General features: G+C 31.6%; 2 protein-coding genes across 5 annotated transcripts; both read left to right on the top strand.

Annotated features, from left to right (window-relative positions):
* Window positions 1-24: 24 nt before the first annotated feature.
* Window positions 25-2,097, top strand: LOC123717097 (nascent polypeptide-associated complex subunit alpha). 3 transcript variants are annotated; one of them, XM_045672903.1, is made up of 6 exons: window positions 25-128; window positions 502-637; window positions 829-950; window positions 1,029-1,247; window positions 1,510-1,671; window positions 1,894-2,097. In XM_045672903.1, exons 2-6 carry the CDS (start codon window positions 520-522, stop codon window positions 1,906-1,908), a joined length of 636 nt encoding a protein of 211 aa, XP_045528859.1. In that variant the 5' UTR covers window positions 25-128; window positions 502-519; the 3' UTR covers window positions 1,909-2,097. The 3 variants fall into 3 exon arrangements, with proteins under 3 accessions (XP_045528859.1, XP_045528860.1, XP_045528861.1); XM_045672904.1 differs by having other exon boundaries at window positions 88-215; XM_045672905.1 differs by lacking the exon at window positions 25-128 and adding an exon at window positions 286-304.
* Window positions 2,098-4,943: 2,846 nt separating this feature from the next.
* LOC123717096 (acyl-CoA-binding domain-containing protein 5) lies at window positions 4,944-20,322 on the top strand. Of its 2 annotated transcripts, none has more exons than XM_045672901.1 (9): window positions 4,944-5,288; window positions 12,527-12,638; window positions 14,091-14,172; window positions 14,629-14,779; window positions 15,621-15,730; window positions 16,171-16,246; window positions 16,331-16,431; window positions 17,669-17,790; window positions 18,120-20,322. In XM_045672901.1, coding segments are annotated over exons 1-9 (816 nt in total). In that variant the 5' UTR covers window positions 4,944-5,227; the 3' UTR covers window positions 18,121-20,322. The 2 variants fall into 2 exon arrangements, with proteins under 2 accessions (XP_045528857.1, XP_045528858.1); XM_045672902.1 differs by having other exon boundaries at window positions 15,621-15,718.
* Window positions 20,323-21,671: the final 1,349 nt, after the last annotated feature.

The raw sequence follows: 21,671 nt of genomic DNA on the forward strand, positions 1-21,671 counted from the left end.
TGCGCACAGATAGCAAAATTTAAATGTAATATAGTGTCAGATGTCATTTACCCAGTTAATTCCAAGCTGTGAGTGCTTTGACATCTGTAATTGTTAAGTTCTTTTAGCGAGTTTTAGTTTTCTAGAAGGTAAATAATCCGTTAAAATCTATTTTATAGTGTTAAAATTGTGAGGATAAACAACGTAATTGTGATCTTTAATGATTTTGTGACTGTGTTAGTGATTTATTTTTGATATCAACTATTTTGGGTATTCTCACTTGCCGTCCGCATTTGTAGCGGCGTTTCGCCGAGTTCTCTCCAAAGTATAGAATTTTATATCCAAAGCTATACTTAGATGAATTTTGTTATTCCACTGTTTGGTACATATGTCAATTAACAGTTATACTTCTATGATTCTTTAATCGTATATACGCAAGAACTGTACGCGGAACTACATATCTCAGGCAAAGATATCAAGTTACTTAGAAGTTGTAATCATAGGAATAAATAATGATTTCAGGAACCAAAAGCAGAAAAAATGCCTGAACTAACAGAATTAGACAAAGCTACAGCTTCCATGACTGAGAAGAGGAAGGAAGAGACAGCCTCTTCAGACAGTGATTCTGATGATTCCATTCCAGAATTGGAAGATGCAGGTAACATGATTATTACATATTTAACATTAAACTTACCATATAAGCTTACCTGTTTAATTAGTGCTATTCTAATATGTAATCTTAGGATAACTATTACATTATTTATTATTATGTATTTTTAGATATCACAAATTTGATGATGATTGTATAAAACATGGTAGGTATCTTGTAATATTGTAGTCATTTTTCAGGTGCACCAGGAGCTGGAGGCATCACTAACCCCATTGCAGGCATTGATATTGTCTCTAAAGCAAAGCAAACTCGTGGGGAAAAGAAAGCTAGAAAGATTATGAGCAAGTTGGGACTCAAGCCTGTAAGCAATTCATTTAAAATTAAACTTAATAACATATATTTATTTCAATACATTAATAAATTGTTTATGCAATTTTAGGTACAAGGAGTAAACAGAGTAACAATAAGGAAGTCCAAGAACATTCTTTTTGTTATCAACTCACCAGATGTATACAAAAACCCTCACTCTGACACATACATAGTATTTGGAGAGGCCAAGATTGAAGATCTTTCACAACAGGCAACTATGGCTGCTGCTGAACGCTTTAAGGCACCTGAAACTACAACAGCTGGAAATGATACTGCTACTGCTGGAACGGTAAGTAAATTTGTTTAGGCAATAATTTTGTTACCTTTTATATTACTTGCTATATACTACTTTTTATATAGATACAATCTCTCAGCTACTTCTCAAAATGTGAGTAGATGTTTTAACAATGAAATCAAATTATATTCTTATTCTGAACTGAAAAGTGTATTTCAGACATATGATGCTAATTTAATTGTCTTGTTACAACGTTAAGTTATGCATGTATGTATCCTTATGTTAGTGAGGTTTTATATGCTGGTTTTTTTTACAGACGGTTGCACCAATAGCTGAAGAAGAAGATGAAGATGGTGTAGATGAAACTGGTGTCGATGAGAAGGATGTAGAAATAGTCATGTCCCAAGCCAATGTGTCTCGAGCTAAAGCAGTTCGGGCACTTCGGAACAATCAATCAGATATTGTCAATGCTATTATGGTAAGTTAAAGAATAGCTATTCTGTACTCTGATAGTCTCATATGTATTTTTGTATATTTCCTATTCAATCATAAATTATTTTTTATTTATACAAGAGTACCATTCATAATAATTAGGATGATGATTTTTATAATTTACTAGAAATTTTACATATGTTACCAAAACCAATTCTCTAAACATTATATATATATATAACTTATTTATCCAAAATGTTGTCCACAGGAGCTGACAATGTAAGAGGGATAGTCACAAGGTTACTTTATGTTCCTAGTTTTAAGTCTTACAATGATTAATGCTAAATTTAAAGTGTCTAAATCTGAAACCACATCCAAAAATATATTATAAACAGTTAATATCCAAAATGTTTTGGATAGGTCATGGGAATGTAAATAGCATTCAAAATAAATAATATGTACTATAATATTATTACCTTGTTTTATTTATTGAGAGAATCACCGTATTATTAATAACTTATTTCCATAGATTGGTTTTACAGGACTCCAGGTGTCACAAAGATCTAAACTTTGGTTAGTTTTAAATATTATCATTCATGTCTTCAACAAACAAAAGCGTAGACATGACGTTTCGATGTGCTTATGTCTGTTGCTGACTACAACTGTTGTAATGTTTTATTTGAATCTGCACTGGTACTCGAGTAAACCATACGTAGACTATCAACCCTGTGATACTACTCTATAGGCCACATATTCTATAATTATTCTCTTACATAGTTAATCTTTCTGCGTTATACAGCATCACTGTATGCATTACACGTTATACATTAGGTATCTAAAAATTGCTGCGTCTCATCATTCCAGTTGTCCGGACTTAGAAGTTGGCGTTTCACTACTACTACCTCCACTTAAGGAATAGGGGCAAGATGTTGTAAGTCCATTTCGGAAACTAGAGAAAATATTTTGTTTTTAGCCAGTGCCTGTTGATACGGTGTGAACTTTTTAACGGTATCAGAGATGTGTAAAAAAAACCGATCCAATTCATCACATCCTCGGGGTGGCTTAAGATTATGCTCATCAATTAATGGTGCTGCTTGCTCCAATCTGTCTACTTTTCTTTTCAGTACTTTATGCTTATTAAGATTTATTGCGTGTGCGTCATTTTTAGATGGTTCATTTGCTATTGTAGGAATAGCTTCACTGTCACTATGAACATTATCAGAAACTTCATCGTCGCTTGTCATTTCGATGGTATCGTGGATCTTCCTTTCCACGAAAAAGGAGCCACAAACGCCATTTCGCTTTCATATTTCCATTTTTGGTTTGGTTGGTTGGCTTTTTGATTTGTTTTACTTTTTCTTTTATTTAAAGACCTCCTATAAGCATCTCTTAGGCATTGCCACCTTTGTTTACAAGAAACCGCTGAAAATAACATTTTAATCATTAATAAAATTTTAGATTTTTCACTAAAATCTCTTTAGATATCTCGCAAAATCGACAGCAGTGGATTGAGTGTGTTATGCCCATCCAGGCGTCGTTCGACCCCGTCTCTGCACCAATGGACTCTTCATTCAATGTGCGTAATTATCACGTGGCGAAAAACATCGTAAGGGAACCGGCATGACTTGACGCAAAAAATCTACGTGTATCAGGTGTGTCCTGTCTGGGTTCAGTCACTTAAGCAGTTAGTTATCGAACTTTGTGAAACCCATTCGCCGTAAATGAATATATATCTATACTAATATTGGGTTGTAGAAGGTTCTCTCCGAATCTACTCAACCGAAAGCTAAAATTTCGAAGTATTCGAAACATTATAAACTTTCGGGGTAGGAGAAAAATCGGTCGACTTTTAGAAAGTTTTTTTAAATTTTATGGCACGTAAGAAAGTTTTACCCTCTGATTTATAAATTCTTTCTATATATATACGTATATATCTGTCTCTTTGTGATAAAGTCAAACTACTGCACGGAATGTATTCCGGTTTTAACAATATCTAGAAAGCTTTAGGTAAGTATACAATTTTTCAGTTTAAGTAAGTTTACGGGATACGGTTGCCGGTTGCAAAAATAGCTGTTATTCTTTAAATTGTTGAATCTGAAATTAAAAAAGAATATCAAGTGGTGATACAATACATTGGTTAGTTTACTCGGTGTTATTAATTTGTTTCTATTAATTATAATTTTTATTACTAATAGACAATTTCGATACACATAGCATTTTATATTAGTATCCTAAACCCTTATTCTTTATAAAATATAATTATCCGTGTCTATTTCCTCGCATACATATTCATAATAACGATTAATTTAAAAAGTTAGTAAGACATATATTTTTACAAGAATATTATAAAATGAATAATGCAAAACTTACCGGATTGTTTTAATTCATCGCCAATATCCTTCCACGCGATTTCTTTCTTTATATTATCCATATATTTCGGATGTTTTAAATTGTAGAGAAATTCATAATTGCTAACCAATTCAATTAATTTTTCGTCGTCCATTTTTATATTAAAGGTGTAAATTGTCTCTTGTTAAACGCTAACATCTAACGGGTTAAGATCTTGTATCATTCGTGTTTATAACCCGTATAGTCATCGGTCCGGCAACGTCGAAATGTTTAATGTACCTTACACAGATTGTGTCGGCGAGTAATAATTGGTAAATTATGTTCTTAGCAATCGGTTCTCTAATCTTGCATAAGAAATCTTGTAAAAATACATAATACCGCTTCGTGCATACATATACGACATCCTACTATGATAGAATGGTCTAATAAGCATAGCACCTCATCTACAATGTAATAAAAATATTTAATATTTATATAATATAATATCATGTATTGAATGTTTGACTGGTCCGACTTGGACCTAGTGTTATGTTATTATGTAAAGATAGCTTAATACAATAGAAAACTTATCACTAAATCAATACTGCCATGTTCTAAGGATTAAGGATAAGTGATACTTATTAATATATGTATTAGTATAACGTTAATTTCAATATCATGTAGTGTAGTGTGGACTTTAGTCACTCTCAGTTTTCCATTTTTATACAATTAATAATCAGGTTATATAATATATATATAAATTACGCATTATGGAATATTATTTTATTATATATTAACCAAAGCATAATACCCAACACACATTAATACTCTCAGTATATTAAGGCTTAGTATGATATGCTAGTGAATTTATCTACTCAAGGTAAATCTGTCAAAATATCAGTGACGCCGAAATCTGTCACTTATATTCGCACTGTAACTGACACATCGTTGTCAGTTGTCACATTGATAATTTGAAATATTTCTAGCTTTTGATTTTTATGTTCACTTTGAACATGGAATTCGTGTTTCTCTTGATTGTTGAAAGTAAACATATTTTTTGTTTTAATTTACTTTCGTAAATCCTCGCTTTGATACTTAAGTCAAAGTGCACCTAAATATCCGTTCTGAAAATAATACAAGACTGATCTAATTATTCCAACAATAATTAATTTGTTAAGGCAAGCTGTGGATATGTATTCCATGATCAATTAAGTTTATTTTAAAGTCCAAAGTACAATTAATACGTGTGTCGTGTGTTAAAGTGATTGTGCAAAATGTCCATCGAAGAAAAGTTTCATGCTGCTGTAAATGTCATCAAAAATCTGCCCAAAAGTGGTATGTTGATTACAAAATAATTACCCTTGACTAACCTAGTTAACATATTCAAAATCATGTGTCATTGTTTAATAATATATTATAATACTTGTACATAAAACTAATAAGAATCATTTTAGGCATTACAATTAAATCTTATTAGGGAAGTAAGCTGTTGAAAACATATTTAATTGCTATTATTACTTACTAAAGTCTTTCACTTGCAATATTTAAAATTTATCTTATTATCACAATGTATTGATTAGGTAATAATTTATATAGTACTGGCTATTTCATAAATGTGGTTTTGTTCGATTTTTAATAGCAATTAATTTATACTTAACAAGTATTTCGTTTATTGTGAATTCACATAGTGTGGTGTCATATCATTTGTCAATATAATAATTGTAGCAGAGTAAATATTTTCTCTGATGTAAATAATAACTCTCAATATGAAATATAAAAGATAGAAAAGTACATTAATATGTTGACATAATATGTAATGTTCCAATATGTATAACAGTGCAACATAATGTTCATATATTTCATAACATGTTTATTTTAAATATAGGAAGTAACAGACAAATTCTCCTCTTTACTCAGCTTATTTCACTAAGACTATGTACCTATTTCTAAATGACTAATTAGGGCCAAATAAAAATAATGGCATATTATATGTATAGGAGATGAGATTGCTCTTTTTTTTCACACAGCTATCAATGATGTAGGGTTAATTGTTCTTTACTTTAAACTTATGATTAAAGAAGTTTGTGTAAGTAAATAAATATGTTTTTGTTGTTATTGTAGATAAAACATTAATATACTAAATATGTAGCTAGGAAAATATATTTTCAATAAGTTTTGTTGACTTTTTAATTTAGTTTAATTTAAAATTCAAATCAAGTGGTGAATTGCACAGTAAACCTTTTTCTCTATATAAGTATTGTTATTTAACCAAACATATTACTAAACTGATGTGTTCAGATATACATACCGACTACATTCCTTATCATACAAATAAAGTACTTTTTATAAAAAATCCCTCTTTATAATATGAGTATACATTATTATATATTAGATAACACCCAACACAAGGCTAATTACTAAGTTTCTTATAAATGCTGAATAAAACAGATATAGAAAAAAACAGATATATAAAGGTTTATAGTAAAAAGGTTGAGTCTTCTCTCAAAAATAAACTTTGGGATTCTTCTAGTCATTCTTGGTTTTCTATTATACCTTTTACCATTGCCTTCTGCAGGACTAACATAGGTTCTAACACTACCATTCCTAGGATGCGTAAGTTAGCAAATAAATTATCCCTGAAATTGATCACTTCCACCTCTCTTAGTCAGAGTTTCACAGAGCTATCCTAAATGTTACAATAACTTGTCATTTATACCTCTCACTTAGATCAGATATAGTTCAAGAATTCTGTTAGTTATTAATACTAATTAAGTATAAAGCATGCTGTGTTTTCCTGTTAAAGGGTGCACTATCAGTTTTTATTGATGTTTTTGTGTGTTTCAAGAAGTAAGTGTTTAGTGTGTGTTGTGTTAATTAAATAAATAAATAAAATAAATTGTAATGTCCATTGGTAAACCTTGTTTAAGAAAATAGATAAGTAAAAATGTGCTGATTGCAATGATATTTTCCTTATCTTTTCCACAATTAAAAAAAAAAGTGATGAAGATACACAAAAGTGTTGTTATATGTTATGTCTTTTGCATATGTCAGGTCATACAACATATTATTCATTTGTTAATAAATATTTTAGATATTTTTAAAGCATCTTATTTTCATTTTGTTGTGTAAATAATTGTATAATTGTTTGTTAATTTATATGCGGATTAATTTCTTTACCACGCAATCTTTAAACAATATACAAAGGGCAATCTCATCATATCTGAGCGTTTCCTAAGGCAGTTTTTGCCGCGCACCACCACTATGTCGAACCAGCTGCCCACTGAAATATTTCCGAACCAATTCGACTTAGGGTCCTTCAAGAAAAGAGCGTACCAATTCTTGAAAGGCCGGCAACGCACTTGCGAGCCTTCTGGCAATGTGAGTGTCCATGGGCGGCGGTATCGCTTAACATCAGGTGAGCCTCTTGCCCGTTTGCCTGCTATTACATAAATTTTTTTATATATATATTAAAGTTATTCTTATCAAAACTTATAAGAACTTATGACGACTGTAAGTTCAATGTTGTCCTCAACAGTCGACCTATCTTTGAATTGTCTATACAATATGCTTCTATGAATATTTATTTACGAAACTTAAATTGCATCCAATTCGGTAGCGTAACTTTCACTCGTTTTTCGGTCACTTTCAATGTTTACTTTCTAACATCAGATTGGTGCTTGTAAGTCTTTAATAAGTTACAGACGCTTTGCCCTATTTCGGTAGACTAGTTGTAGTAGTAGTAGTCAGTAGAAGTAATTTACATATGTGTATAATTGTAGCAAAAAAATTAATGCGTTTTATATTACGAATTTGTAGATAAGACTTACAATATGTGATAATAACTGTTAAATATGCGCATTATTTTAATTTTATAAATAAATATGATTTATCGATTTCTGGAATTACGTCTAAATATGTCATTAAGAGATAGATAGGATTATAAACGACGCTCGCACCGAACCCATTTTTCATTTCTCTAATAATTTATTTGAAATCGAATGTCATTATTATGATTTTCTAGTCGGCTGTATATTAAGCTAATGTATTGTTTTTCTTTGGAAACGAATCTAGAGTTTTTTCCATGTGCGATATTTCTTGTAGGCGATGTTCCTAACGTGAAACCTATATAGGGATGTCATAGGTCTATATAAATAAAGTTTATAATCAGAGTTTAGCCCCCAAAATACTATAAACTTTTCAAAGTCCCGAATCAGGACAACCACCTTGTTCCTAATATAATTTAGGCAAGTCCTTCAAATATTTTGTATTTACAATTTTAATAACCTACAAAGTAATATTAAAGATAATTAAAACAGATTAAAAAAGTTTGGTCCCTGTAGCAGTGTACCTTTAATGCTGCCAGCATTTTATCGCTGTATTGCGATACTTATTCGTTGAGCGAGGAAAGCACCAGCTCTGGGGTCATTGGTACTATCTACCAGGCGCCTACTTAAATCTTTAATAAGCGCCTGCGCACTTGAACCCCACGGCCCAAGAGTCTCTACTCCTATATTTGCGTTGATTATTTTTCTGCCTGCTCTACGGCGTGAGTCCTTCAAATTGCATGTTATATATTGCAATTAATAAGTACTGCACGAATAAATTGCGATGTAAAAATTACAGTTAAAATATTCACATAATTTGATAGTTAACTAGGGTAAGTTGCAAGGTTGTACTGAATCGATTTGAAGCCTCACCTACTCTACTCATTCTGTTACAAGGTTCAGTTTGCAGACATGTGTGAAGTGTAAAAATTCACAAGAAAATATCGTTCGAAATACAGCGCATTAAAAATAATATATATTTGAAACTGTGTGGAGCTAAGAGAACTTTATGCCTAAATAATATAAATTGTAATTAAACATTAGAACTCGGTCACCAAACGGGAACTTGAATTTTCTGTGAATGAAATGCTGAAGAGCAATTTCGGAGAATGAAATTGTCAAGCGCAAGTGCTTGGTCCGATATTTAAAAAAAAATGTACTTCTAAAGAGATAATATGGCCCGGTCCAGGCCAAACGGCGATTACGTACACCAAGAAGTGGTGGTCCATGATGTAGCTGTATCGAACAAGCAACAAAGCTGTCTGGCATAACTTGAAACACCCTAATGTAAAGGTCCAACTACATATTCAACATATCTCTTTTCTTTAGTTAAATAATGACATCATCATAACAATCAAATATACAGTATTTACAATTTTCTGAACATAGTAAAAAAACAAAACAAAGTGAATAAAAAAGAAAATTAAAAACGTTTAGATCCCTTTGGCTGTGCTTTTAATGCTGGCAGTTCTTCGCTGTATTGCGATACTTATCCGTTGAGCGAGGAAAGCACCAGCTCTGTCTGCTCTGTCACCGGTATTATGTATCCAGGCGTCAGGCGCCCTTAAATCAATTAAATTGACTTAGTTAAATTATATATTAAAATCTGTTACATTCTCAAACTGTTTTGTTGTGAGTATCTGTTGTATAAGGTTCATAACGCAATACAGTATGTGAATATTATAAAGTTGAAAGTCGTCCATTTATCGAATAAGCTTATAAGTTTATGAAACAACATGGTAGTACCAATAGGAGAGCGAAGTGAAGTGAGCGATCAGAATTGGCCTTGACATCATTGCAATGAATATCTTAGAAGTAATAACTCCAAGTCTACGTCGAAAAAATCCCCTTTACTTGCATATAAGGATATCAAATTAACCCGGTTATTCTGCGTGACTGCTTATTATCGGTTATTAAATAATAATAATATTGACCGTTTATAAAAAATAATAATCCAGATCGCATGTGTTTCTTCGATCATTTGCATTTTTTAGACATGTAGGTGATCAGCCTTCGTTCTAATAACTAAAACTGTGTATTAAAATTTGTTTCAAAGTGATTACATAATAATGTAGTGCTCTTTTGTAATAACTATGATAAGAAATAAGTCATTATTTATGATTCATTGTACGCTGATACTGTTTGACATTTGACCTTATTTATTTGGTACGTTTGAAATGATGTACGTTCGCCCACATAAAGTAAGTTATAGTTAAAAGAAATTAACTACTGACTCCGTTATTTTTTCTTATACTTAGTCTGGCCATAAATACTGGCACATTTAAAAATAAACAAAATATTACCCAAAAACAGCCCTTTTTCCCATACAAACGTTTTGTAAATAAAATGTAGAGTCAATTTGAACTTTATTACTATTCAATAAAGTTCATATTAAATTAGAAGCACTTACTGTTGTCTAAGCAATGCCGCGTTCCGAAACACAAGTGATAATATCGCGAACCCGACCAAATTAAATTGTCAGAAAATGTGAGAGCTATAGATCATTAGTATTGATTTTTAATTTGGTTGGCTTCGCGATATTATTTCTTTTATTTTAGATTCGGCATGCGACATAAAATGCATATGTTTTCACGTCATTACATCTGTCAAACAAATCGCGTTAAAAAAAGGATTTAATTTTTGAATTATTAATTTAATATCCCTATCTGAGTAAAATTACTTGGATACATACTAATAGGAAAATATATCAATGAGGCACACAATTTTTAAATATTTGTCACTTTTAGGTTCCCACTATCCTTCTAGATTATTTTCCAATTAGGTTTGAACCCTAAGTTCGCCTCTTTGTTTGAAGCCCTCTAGTAGACATCCCAGTCGGGGTTTTTTAGTGGGTCACAGAAGAGTGGCCAAAGTTTGTAACTATATATCTATACTTATGTATTACATTTATTTATCTCAGGCGTCAGTACATGAGTGACTCAGTGAGTGAATGAAATACTAAATATAATATAAAAAACGAATATAATTTCCATAGCCTGGTTGGTCGTACGCTTAGATTAGTTAGTTGTGTTTCGAGTATTATACTGTTGAAAGTCACCATTTGTTTTAAAATCGTTTATATTTTTATGTACATACAGCAAGCAAGAATACAATGACCAGATACTGTCATAATAAACAAACGCACTACCTTTACAAAAGACATATCAGAGCAACAATATAAGGTGATACATTTAGGAATGTCCTCTCCAAACCGTATTACTGTTTATATCAAAAACATTTGTGTTGTACACATAAAACAACTTTTTCCTTGTCCTTGGCATAAAGAATATGCTTGATCAACGAACCTAAAAGGTCTCGAAAATTTTCCACACTATCTAAGTAATTGCTAGTATTTAGAGAAACTTGTTCACGACCGACTTAAGAATGAATACTGCTTACCTAAATCAATATACATCGCAAATATGCTAATGACACGTTAACATGCTAATAACTATTAAATGGAATGATGTTTTTGAACCCAAAAAAACAGTTTCTTTATATAACATATAGCTAGGATAACTTCGGTGAACGCATTTTAATCAACCATTCTTTTAAAATGTAAGTTGTCTATATTTATCCTGTATACTCTATGGTAAATTTCGTGCCTTTCTATAACTGTTAGCTACATTGCTCTCTCTGCTCTGTGACATAATGAAGGCCCAAAAGCAAGTCCTCTATTGTAACACATTCCATAACAATATTTATAATTAAAATCAGAGCTGTTAAGTGGCACAATTTGGTTAAATTCTCTAAATGGAATTTATAAAAATATAAGAAGTGTATATGAAGCAGGTTCATAGTCAGTATTTTTTTTCAAAACAGAGTCGACAATTTCATCTAGTAGTAAATTAAGAAAGATATCGTATGGTCAAAGCAAAAAATATAAGAAATCAGTCAGGATGAGCCCCAAAAAGGTTTACAATGGATGTAGGAAAAATAATCAAGTCATCTCTCTTCATAAAAATATTGATTTCTATGGACACCGATTTTTTTTTTACAGATGACAGTAGTCTGATCTGTGGTCTGTCTCTGTTTGGCGCGTTGTAGTTTGTTATTGCCAAAACCGCGTTTTCTTCTGCTTAACTTGATGATTTAGGTTCACAATGTCAGAAAGTGAGAGTGAGGAGACAAAGTGGGACTCCCCACTGATACTAAGTAATTTAATTTTAGATGTATATTTTTTAATTTGTAATAAAAAAAACAACTAATACTGATTTTGTATAATATGAGTCATTTTCTACATGTCTTAAAAGTTTGTATTTTATTTGTAGTTTAATAGATTTTAAGATTAAATGTATTGTTTGTTATTATCTCAAAAATATTTGTTTTTGACAGTGATTTTTCTTACTCGTAACCTTTTATATTCGTTTGTTAAAATTAAAATTAGTGTTTTCTTGTTATCATTTGTCATCTGCTATCTTTTAGTCACGTAATCACGCTTCCATATCCCAAAAATGCCGTAGTTTGATATATGAACGATGACATTCTATATATCAATACTAATCTTAAGATATATTGTTATGTAATCACGAAACAGAAACAGGCCTAAGACATAAAAAAAAATCGGTTTAATATAACTTTTCCAAATATTGATTGCATTGCTTGCTTGTTCATATAAAATTGTTAATCGCATTTTTAGATAGATTATATCAAATGCAAAACGAGCAGTTTAGAATAGAAATACTAACACACTTGCGTTTTAGAAACGTGGCGAAGTTGAATTACTATTATCGTATTATATATTTTCAGGACCATACCAGCCCAGCCATGAGCTGATGCTGAAGTTCTATAGCTATTTCAAGCAAGCTACTGAAGGATCCTGCACAAAACCGAAGCCCGGCTTCTGGGACGTTATAAACAGGTATAAACTGATCTTATTTTGTATTTACAAAAGCATGCCAACGCTCGGCACTCTGATACATTGATATATAAAAAGAGTTGAGACGAGCTTATAGGCAAACATCACAAAGACGAATATAAAAAAAAAATACATATATCAATTCATCATTTATAAAAACAAAAAGAAAATTGTTTTCAAAGTGTAACATTTGGCAAAAACTATCTATCTCAAACGCAAACTATAAATGAATTACTATATTATATAAATTAGCTATAGTTCAATTGAAACCACTACGATCACTTTTCGCAACACACATTACTATACAATTAACGTCACGTCTTTATGACATGTAATAGAACTATATTGCGGTTTGTTACGGGGTAATGCGTCGTTTAAAATTGCGCAAGCTTTTAAGGATTTTCTCCTAACTTGATTCCCGACCCCATCGGCTGCGCGCAGCGGGTAGAGACTGAGTCTCCCCGCGCGCCTGCGGCCCTCACCAAGGGCTATATAATGTATCAGCAGGGCGCGAACATAAACACCACCTGAAGGGGGGGCATACGCCCCGAACAGGACAAAACACCCCCCTCGCGAGGGAGGGTGTAGCACTAACTACGAGCAATTGATTCCCGATTCGACAATAGCGGATACTAGAGTCAGGATGGAGACATCGAAATTCGTGAATAGATGACGTTATTTATTACAGAAATCCTATTATCCTTATAGGCAATGCTAAAACGATAATGTCAAGAAAAATATAATATTAAGCCTTTAATATATACAGTATTGCTACTGTAATTTCATTCTGCGAACACATATTTATGTCGATAGTGTCGGAGACACCAGTAGTCGCCACGTTTTGATAACGGGCTTCTGGGCAACAGACTGGTTTTGGCCCTTCCTAGGCGTTTGCAGCCGCACATATCCCCTAGGTACAAAGAAACTCAGTTCTTGGAGTACACTTGGGTTGCACCAAGAATTTTAGTACATTAGGTCAAACTCAAACTAACTATCAACTCTTAATTAATATCTGAACGACTGCCAAGTATATAGAAAAGCCTTGTTGACGACTTGTTTTTGTAACACATTTTAACGGAATAAAGAGAATAATGTTTACCTATGGATACAGAGATTTAATATAATAACTAGTTGTAACGAAAGAATGAAAGAACTTTATTATACATAATATAACGATATTTACACTAGGATTCCCTGTCTCGTGGGCAGCCAGTTAACTGTACTTGACAATCATTCTACATAACACAATTTATAATTTAACTATGGTTTGTGGAATAATACTATACAAATTTATAATAAATCTATCTAAATAAGAATATTTTCTGTATCAGCATACGAGCAAGCTGTTTTTGTTTTTATCACTTAATAAAAACGAATAGTTCTGCTGTTATTTCAAAGCAATTAATTATCGCCATCCACATAAAATAAATGATAAACATAGTTTTATGGTTTTAGAGCGAAATGGGAGGCGTGGGCAAAACTAGGCGACATGAAACAGGAAGAAGCGATGGAATGCTATGTTGATGAATTACATAAGGTCTGTATGTTTGCTTCATATGTTTACTTTGCCTGGCAAACATCGAAACATGGCATAAATATTGTCATAATTATATTTAATCAGTGACCCTGATATAATCATAGGTATTGACTATTACGTCTGTTCTAAATATATTTTATCGTAAGTCACTTTTTTGCGAACTGTGGAAACGAACCCAGGTCTTCCCTGAGAGATACGACCGTAAATTGTTTAAAGTATACTCTTCCCTCAAAGGCAATGTACACGGGAATCCTTGGGCTGTGGTGAATCCCCTTTTTGTCTATACTATAAAAAAGCCATCAAGCAGCCCTCTGTCTGATACATGTCATTCTTGGGTCTAAGTTCATAGTCGGGATTTGACTTGATTTGAGATCCATGCATCTAAAGCGTAACTAACACTGGTCTTCTTAGAAAAAAAATCGACAAATTAAAACATAAATTTCATATTATCGACAGATCGTCGAAACTATGTCCCTAAATTCGAACGTTGAGTCATTCTTAACGTTGAACGATAACGGAGAAGGCTTCCCCAGTGCAGACTTGCAGCTTGTTGCTGGCGACATTTTGGGGCGTTGTCGGGAGGAATCACAACATAATTCACCTGCTTGTAAGTGTTTTACGGTATCATAGAACAGCGTTGGTATTCTTCCAATAGATATCCAGACATCAACGCTTTAATCTTAGAGCTACGTCCAACAAATATTTTTACAAAAATTAAGTCTATGTCAAGTGAAAAGTATAGTATAATGTTTAAGTAAAATATAATCATCTCTATAATAATAATACTTTATCACACGTGCTCAATAAACTCCTTTTGAATACTGATAACTTTAGGTTAGATTTTTTAATTGATGAAATACGAGAAGATACTGGAAGCCTTGCAACGGTCCAATTTCATTTGCTTAATCGCAAACAGTGTTTACATCTCTACCGAACCCGTAAAACTATACGTTAACGTAATATATACCAGACATGTGTGAATATGTTTTCTGGATCTGGACCTAGGAGGAGGAAAAAACATTCAGAAGTAATATAAAACATACATCGAAGTACTTTATAACATCAAAGCCTTCAATTTCACTTTTCGGTTATAACATATTATTTTGTGGACTTTTTTGATGTTTTTATCGGTAACAATTTAGCAAACCACCTCTTAATGGGTGATTGTCCTGGTGTAGAGAGACGAATGGTTATGAAGTGAAGCCCAATAGATTTTTTCATTAATAGGCAATGATTTATTAATACACGAACTTCTTTTTTAGATTTTACAAACAGTTCCTTTACTAAAAATACTATATCTCCCGAACTTATAGTACGACAGTTGTCAAATGTATGCTATGTGCCTTGAAGCTAACTAAAATCATATGAATTTTATACTAATATCGCCATCTATATGTTAGCCTTGTAATTTTTCAGCCCACGTAATAATATAAAAAAAATTATTTCAGATTCTCGTTCAGTGAGTGGTATGTCATCACCAGTGCCTGATGAAGTATCTTCAAGGACTAGGCATGACTCGGAGGATGAATTTATTGACACCGTAGATGTTAGTGCCCCAGTACGTGTACACACACGCACACATTTTAAACTTTTACATTCTGTTATGTATATAAAATATAAACGGTATAGATAAATCACTATGTTGTTGCCACACACGTCTCATAATTATATAGTCTTATTAAATTTTTATTATAAATGGCGGTAGTCCAAGATGTTGAGTAAAAATTTTATGCGTTCGCATTAAATTTACGGACGGTTTTTGACTTACGGACTCATATTTGTACCCAAAACGACACTTGAATTCACAAAATTTCCTAAACTACGCTAAACTTGAAACTACCCGCATAATCCAATAACAGTTTGATAGTAGTTTAATATAATTAAACGATTTAGTTTAAAACTGTCTTGTAGTTTTGTTAAGTTTAGTTTTGATGAAAAGTATGAGGGTATTTTCAAGTTTTTTTTTTACATTATTAAATCACTTTGAAATATATTTAGATCGAAGAGCCCGTGACACAGAGCGCACCGAGACTAAGCAATGGACACGCATATCAAATAACATCACAGCTTACTCGTAAGTATTAAAAATACGAAACAATTCATTTTTTTATGGTTATTTATTAAACAAACGGCCAATAACAATATTTTCTTTCCTTAGATCTTAAGGTGCTTGAACAGTTGCCAGGAACCTTGGCACGGTTAGAAGCAGATGTGGCAGCGTTGAGGAAGGCGGTCGAAGGGGATAGGAGAATATTAGATGTGAGTTTCTAAATTAAGTTTTTTTTTGACATTGACTATTCGACTTAGGGTCCTTAAGAAAAGAGCGTACCAATTCTTGAAAGGCTTGAAAGGCCCATGGGCGGCGGTAACACTTAACATGTGAGCCGTTTGTCTCCTATTACATTAAAAAAACATAGGCTGGCAGTTAAATAAAAAAGGTATAAAAATATTTTCAATACAACCAAGTTTGCCTTTAATGACACAAGATAGCGCTTTAATGCGTTTAATTTTCAATCCATATATGTATTAATAAATATGCTTCTGAAGATACTAGATGACGCTTTCTTAAGTTTCTAAACGTTGTATACTGTCTATACTTGAAACGAAATGTTGACAAAGTGTGAATAATAAATACGCTCTGAGCTCCTTAAAGAAGAATCCAGTCAATGTAAAGGTCTTTTTATTGTTTGTGTTTATAAGTAGTTTTTTTAGCCTTATTTTCATTTTTCGATGGTCCTATAGACCTTGTTTTTTATACATGTTGTGATACATAGTATTGTATTTTGTTAAAATAGCTTTTACACATTAAGAAAAACACTTTTTGAACGGATTAAAGCTATATATTATTATTAAAACTTATAGTTATTTACATAATTATAATTTTTTTTCCCACGTTTCGCGTACTTTTCAGCGTGCGTGGTCACGGTAACTATACGTTTTAAGATACATAATTTTCTTAATATTGTGATACTACAAAATTGTCTATCTGCCTTGTCTTATTGGAAACAATTAAAGTTCAAGTATTACGTCACGCAATTTTTTAAGATGCTTGACCCCTCCTCCCCCCCCCCCCCCCTATGAAAAGTGCCGTAACGTTTCTGTAACCAATAGTAAAACGTTTCGTGACCAACCCCAGTGACTCTTTATACCTAAAACTTACCATTATGTGTTCTATAGTATTGGATAGTGGAAAATAATTTTAACAATAACGCGTAATTCAATCCCCGCCCCGCATCGTACCCTTTTTACAACGGCGTTTACAACGACATCGTTTAGAACAACATACCTGTTATATTGACCAAAATCAAAGCTCCCGACTGAATTCTATGTATTAGGTAATAACAACGTCATCGGCTGTTACGATCAATATTAGTAGTCCCTACTATGTCGTTATAATACATTTTGACTGTAATTTAATTTTAAATTTAATAAGTGATTATATTAATGTTTTATTTCGAGATTATAAATCTAGTTTTTAAAGACATCTTTATTACAGCAAGTATCAAACGGATGGCGTTGGCCGTGGCAGGAGCTGAGTGCACCGACATTGGCATTTGTCATAATCTGGCCTTTTGTGGCCTACAGACTCATGAATAGGACACAGAGGCACAACACTTAGTAAGGTTTTAATACTAAAAATGTTGATATATGTATGTTATGTATGTAAATTAATTCAACGCATTATTCATAGTAAAATCAATTACCAGGAATTAGTTCGGTTCAAGCGAACAAGGTTCTATTAAAAAGTAATTAAATTATAAATGTTAGGACCAGGCATTGACATTTGACATTTGACATTGACCAGGATTGATATTGTAGGTTCATTTTAAGTCAATATTACTTAAGAAATTAAATTTGTAAATACAAAATTTTAACGATACTTTCGTAATAGAAATCAATATAGGTCATAAATGAATCAAAATTTGATATAAATATTTATTTTTCAGATAACATCGTGTAAAGTTAAGTGTACAGTCGTGCTCAAAATGCATGAGAAAGTCAAGAAAGCATTATTTTATCCATCCAACTCAATGTTGCCAGTCGATATTGAGTCGAAGTTATAGCAACACTTACCGTTATAAATGAAATAATTCACTAACAATTATAATTGATATTTTCAATGCCAAACAGACAACCGCGTAACAGCGATTTGAATATTCGTACCATTCGATGACGTCATCATTCATTGTTGAGCAATTATTCATTATTGAATTCGATATTGATAACAGAGTTGCGGGGCTTTCATAAAATTATTGTTCACATACCTAATCACAAGTAAATTTTTGGAAATAACTAAAAATATTGCTTGCTTGTGATATCGCATTTCGTTTTCGCTGGGTTTGTTTTGTTTAAACTGGTATTTTGTATCATGGGTTTTGTAATTAATTCTTTTTATATTTTTATGGTGATCGTAATCTTTAAATTTGTGCTAAAATTAATCCGGTTTTAAATGATCAATGAACTTAACTTTTGACAAGATTTTGAACTAAAATAATGTTTTTTTTTTAAATTTATCTTTAAACTACAACCAGAATTTAAATTTATTACGAAACCATATAAATGACCGTCTTTCATACAGATGCAGAACTAAAGTATAGTTAAAACGTATAATATTTTGATTATTAAAAAAAAGTGGTTTGGTGTCTATTCTTTTAAACATATTTCTACTTTGACAATTGACTTAATATTATTGGCGCCATCTTCTAAAAATACTTGTTTGCAGCGCCATCTAGTTGTAAATAAAGATCACGATTACCACATATTTTACCATACATTTTTTTGTTACCTGTTACGTATAGTTTAAAATTATTTAGGTTATGTTATTTGTGATACGTAGGTTATAGTGACATTTGGTTTACAAATTTGAGACCTCCTTTAGTGCAATTGAGCTTTGTTTAATTATTTTTCAATATACGACTGAAGCAAGTTTTATAATGATACTGTTTTATTTATCAGAGGCCCCTGTCCTCATACGCATAATAAATGTTATTTGTATGAAAAGGTCCTCTATTTTCAAAAATATATTGTATTTGGAATACAATACAATTGGTACTAAATAAAACAAACATAGTTAACGTACTGGCAACGCCATTCTGAAAATTAGTAGAGACTGAATAAAACTTAAAACTTATAAGGGACATAGATAATAACCAATAAAGATACAATGGTAATATACAATTTTTATTAATTTCTATTCATATTTACCGGGGCTTAATTTCATAATAGAAATACATGGCCGTTGGTTCTATAATGCGTAATTTAAAATTGTTAAAACTAAGTCACTAAAGACACCTAATTCATAAAAACTAAATCAGTATTATTATCTTACAGTTTCATCATTGTGGTTTAAGCAGTTAATCTGCTTTCAATTTATGGTTCATGTTCGGATGAAAATACAATGAATTAAGACTAGGGATTCAACGATACGCTTTTTTGCCGATACTTTTATAGAAATATCGTTTCGATACCTATACGGATATATAACGCTTAAAATTATGAGTAATAAATTAAATAAGTGTTAATAATTAAAATTAATATTGATAAGATTTTTGTAATTCTGTATTTTAAGTTGGTATCGACAAAATGCTACACGCGATATCTGTTAAAAGCCAACTAAATGGAATACTCGGGGACAAAGCGGGTGAGAGAGACAATAAACTGAATAAAACGTGGGGATTCTCCGACTATAGATAGTCTGTACATCATTTGCAACGAACTAGATCAGACATGATGAAAATTAGTTTTTTAATGCGCGAAATATGAAAAGTATCGATAATTAAAATATCACCTATGCCGATATATCGGACGCATCCCTAATTAATACTGATTTAGGTTTTATAATTAGGCGGTAAAAGTTAAAGGTACAGTTGTGTAATGACAAGTATATTGTTCTAAGAATATATGCAAATATTAAAACAACAGCTCATCCCAATACCAGTTTGTGTGGATTAGTTTCTAGTACTGGTATAGCTTTGTTGAAAACAAATTAAGATAAGCGCCATCTATTCAACGAATATGACACTTCAGTTACAGTTAAACTGTTGTGATACTGGCAGCAGTGTAGTTTTTAAATTTAATTTACCATAATTTTGTAAATCAGTCAATATTTGTATATTTGTTACTGTAATAAAGTAATGGGGTATTTGTAAACATTGTTTTATTGATCAGTTTAGAAGACTGGTAATATTTCCTTGAGACATCCAAAATATAGATAAAGGATAAATAGATCAATATGTCAAATGAAATTTGATAAAAGTATGAATTAACATGTATAAACCCAAACGTGGTACATGGCGAATAACCCACCCAGGGTTCAATGCCCGTCAGAACATTGGATCAGGGGGTTTAGTCAAGATAACTTAACAGTAGTGTATGTAGAAAGACGAAAACTTAATTTATATGAAAATGACAGTTCGTGTCGACAAAGTTTCATACAAATTTAGTTTTCGACTTTCTACATACACTACTGTTAAGGCATCTTGTCTAAGCCCCCTGGTTGATAGGCTCAGACTAATGAAACACACGCAGTAATGTCACATGCAGTGTAGGTAATTGTTTTAGACAAGACCTCTGGGATCACCATTTACGAGAGTAAAACATAAAATAAATTATAATAAAACAACATTTTCCGTTCCTCTTTATTAGAAACAAAAAAGTACCTTAACCATTAAATCACTGTATCAAAATAAAACGTACGTAATATCGATAATAAAATAAACATTACGAAAAATAACATGGCCCGCAATAAACTTAACTATTTACAAATTAAAATCACATTTCGTTAAACGATAAAAAAAAATACGAAACAAATACTTGTACTTTTTAGGCGTTATCAATAACTTTATGATATTTTCATTTAAGCAGCTTTCTATAAAGTACTTCCGAATTGTAAAAATAGATGGCGTGGCGAAGTAAATTATTCACAGGAAATTGTTATAATTTAAATTACGTATTTTAAGCTAGCGAGATTCCTATGCATTACATAACAAAAGATGCCATCTTGAATCTTGAAAATATAAAAGTTATTGAAAAGGCCATAATTTCGCATTTGAAACTTCACTTTCTTATTTCTTTTGGAAAAGATACTAATTAAGTAAAGATTAATAATGAAATTTAAGAGCTCCAACAGAAATAACAAATACAAGACTCAAATTAACTTAAAAATATTTTATTACAATAAGTTAAAGCGAAATTGTCTTCTCAGATTTTAATGCAAAATTTATAAGACGAATTAAGAAATATATACTGATGATTTTTTAATAGAAATAAATAATATTGGCGAAGGAATATAAATCAAATCATTAAAACATTTATATAATGAAAGGCTTGATACACAAAAAAATCGAGATAAAATGCATGCAAAATAAAATTTTGAAACTTTTATATTACGACAGCCCTTAAATAAAAGTTCAATACTTTAAAACTAGATGGCGTTTAATACAAATTAAGCTCCCTTTAAGAGAAGAGAGAAAACTACAAATTTTGCATCAAATTCTTGA

Source organism: Pieris brassicae, chromosome 12, assembly GCF_905147105.1.
Source record: "Pieris brassicae chromosome 12, ilPieBrab1.1, whole genome shotgun sequence".
In the NCBI taxonomy this organism is placed as follows: domain Eukaryota; kingdom Metazoa; phylum Arthropoda; class Insecta; order Lepidoptera; family Pieridae; genus Pieris; species Pieris brassicae.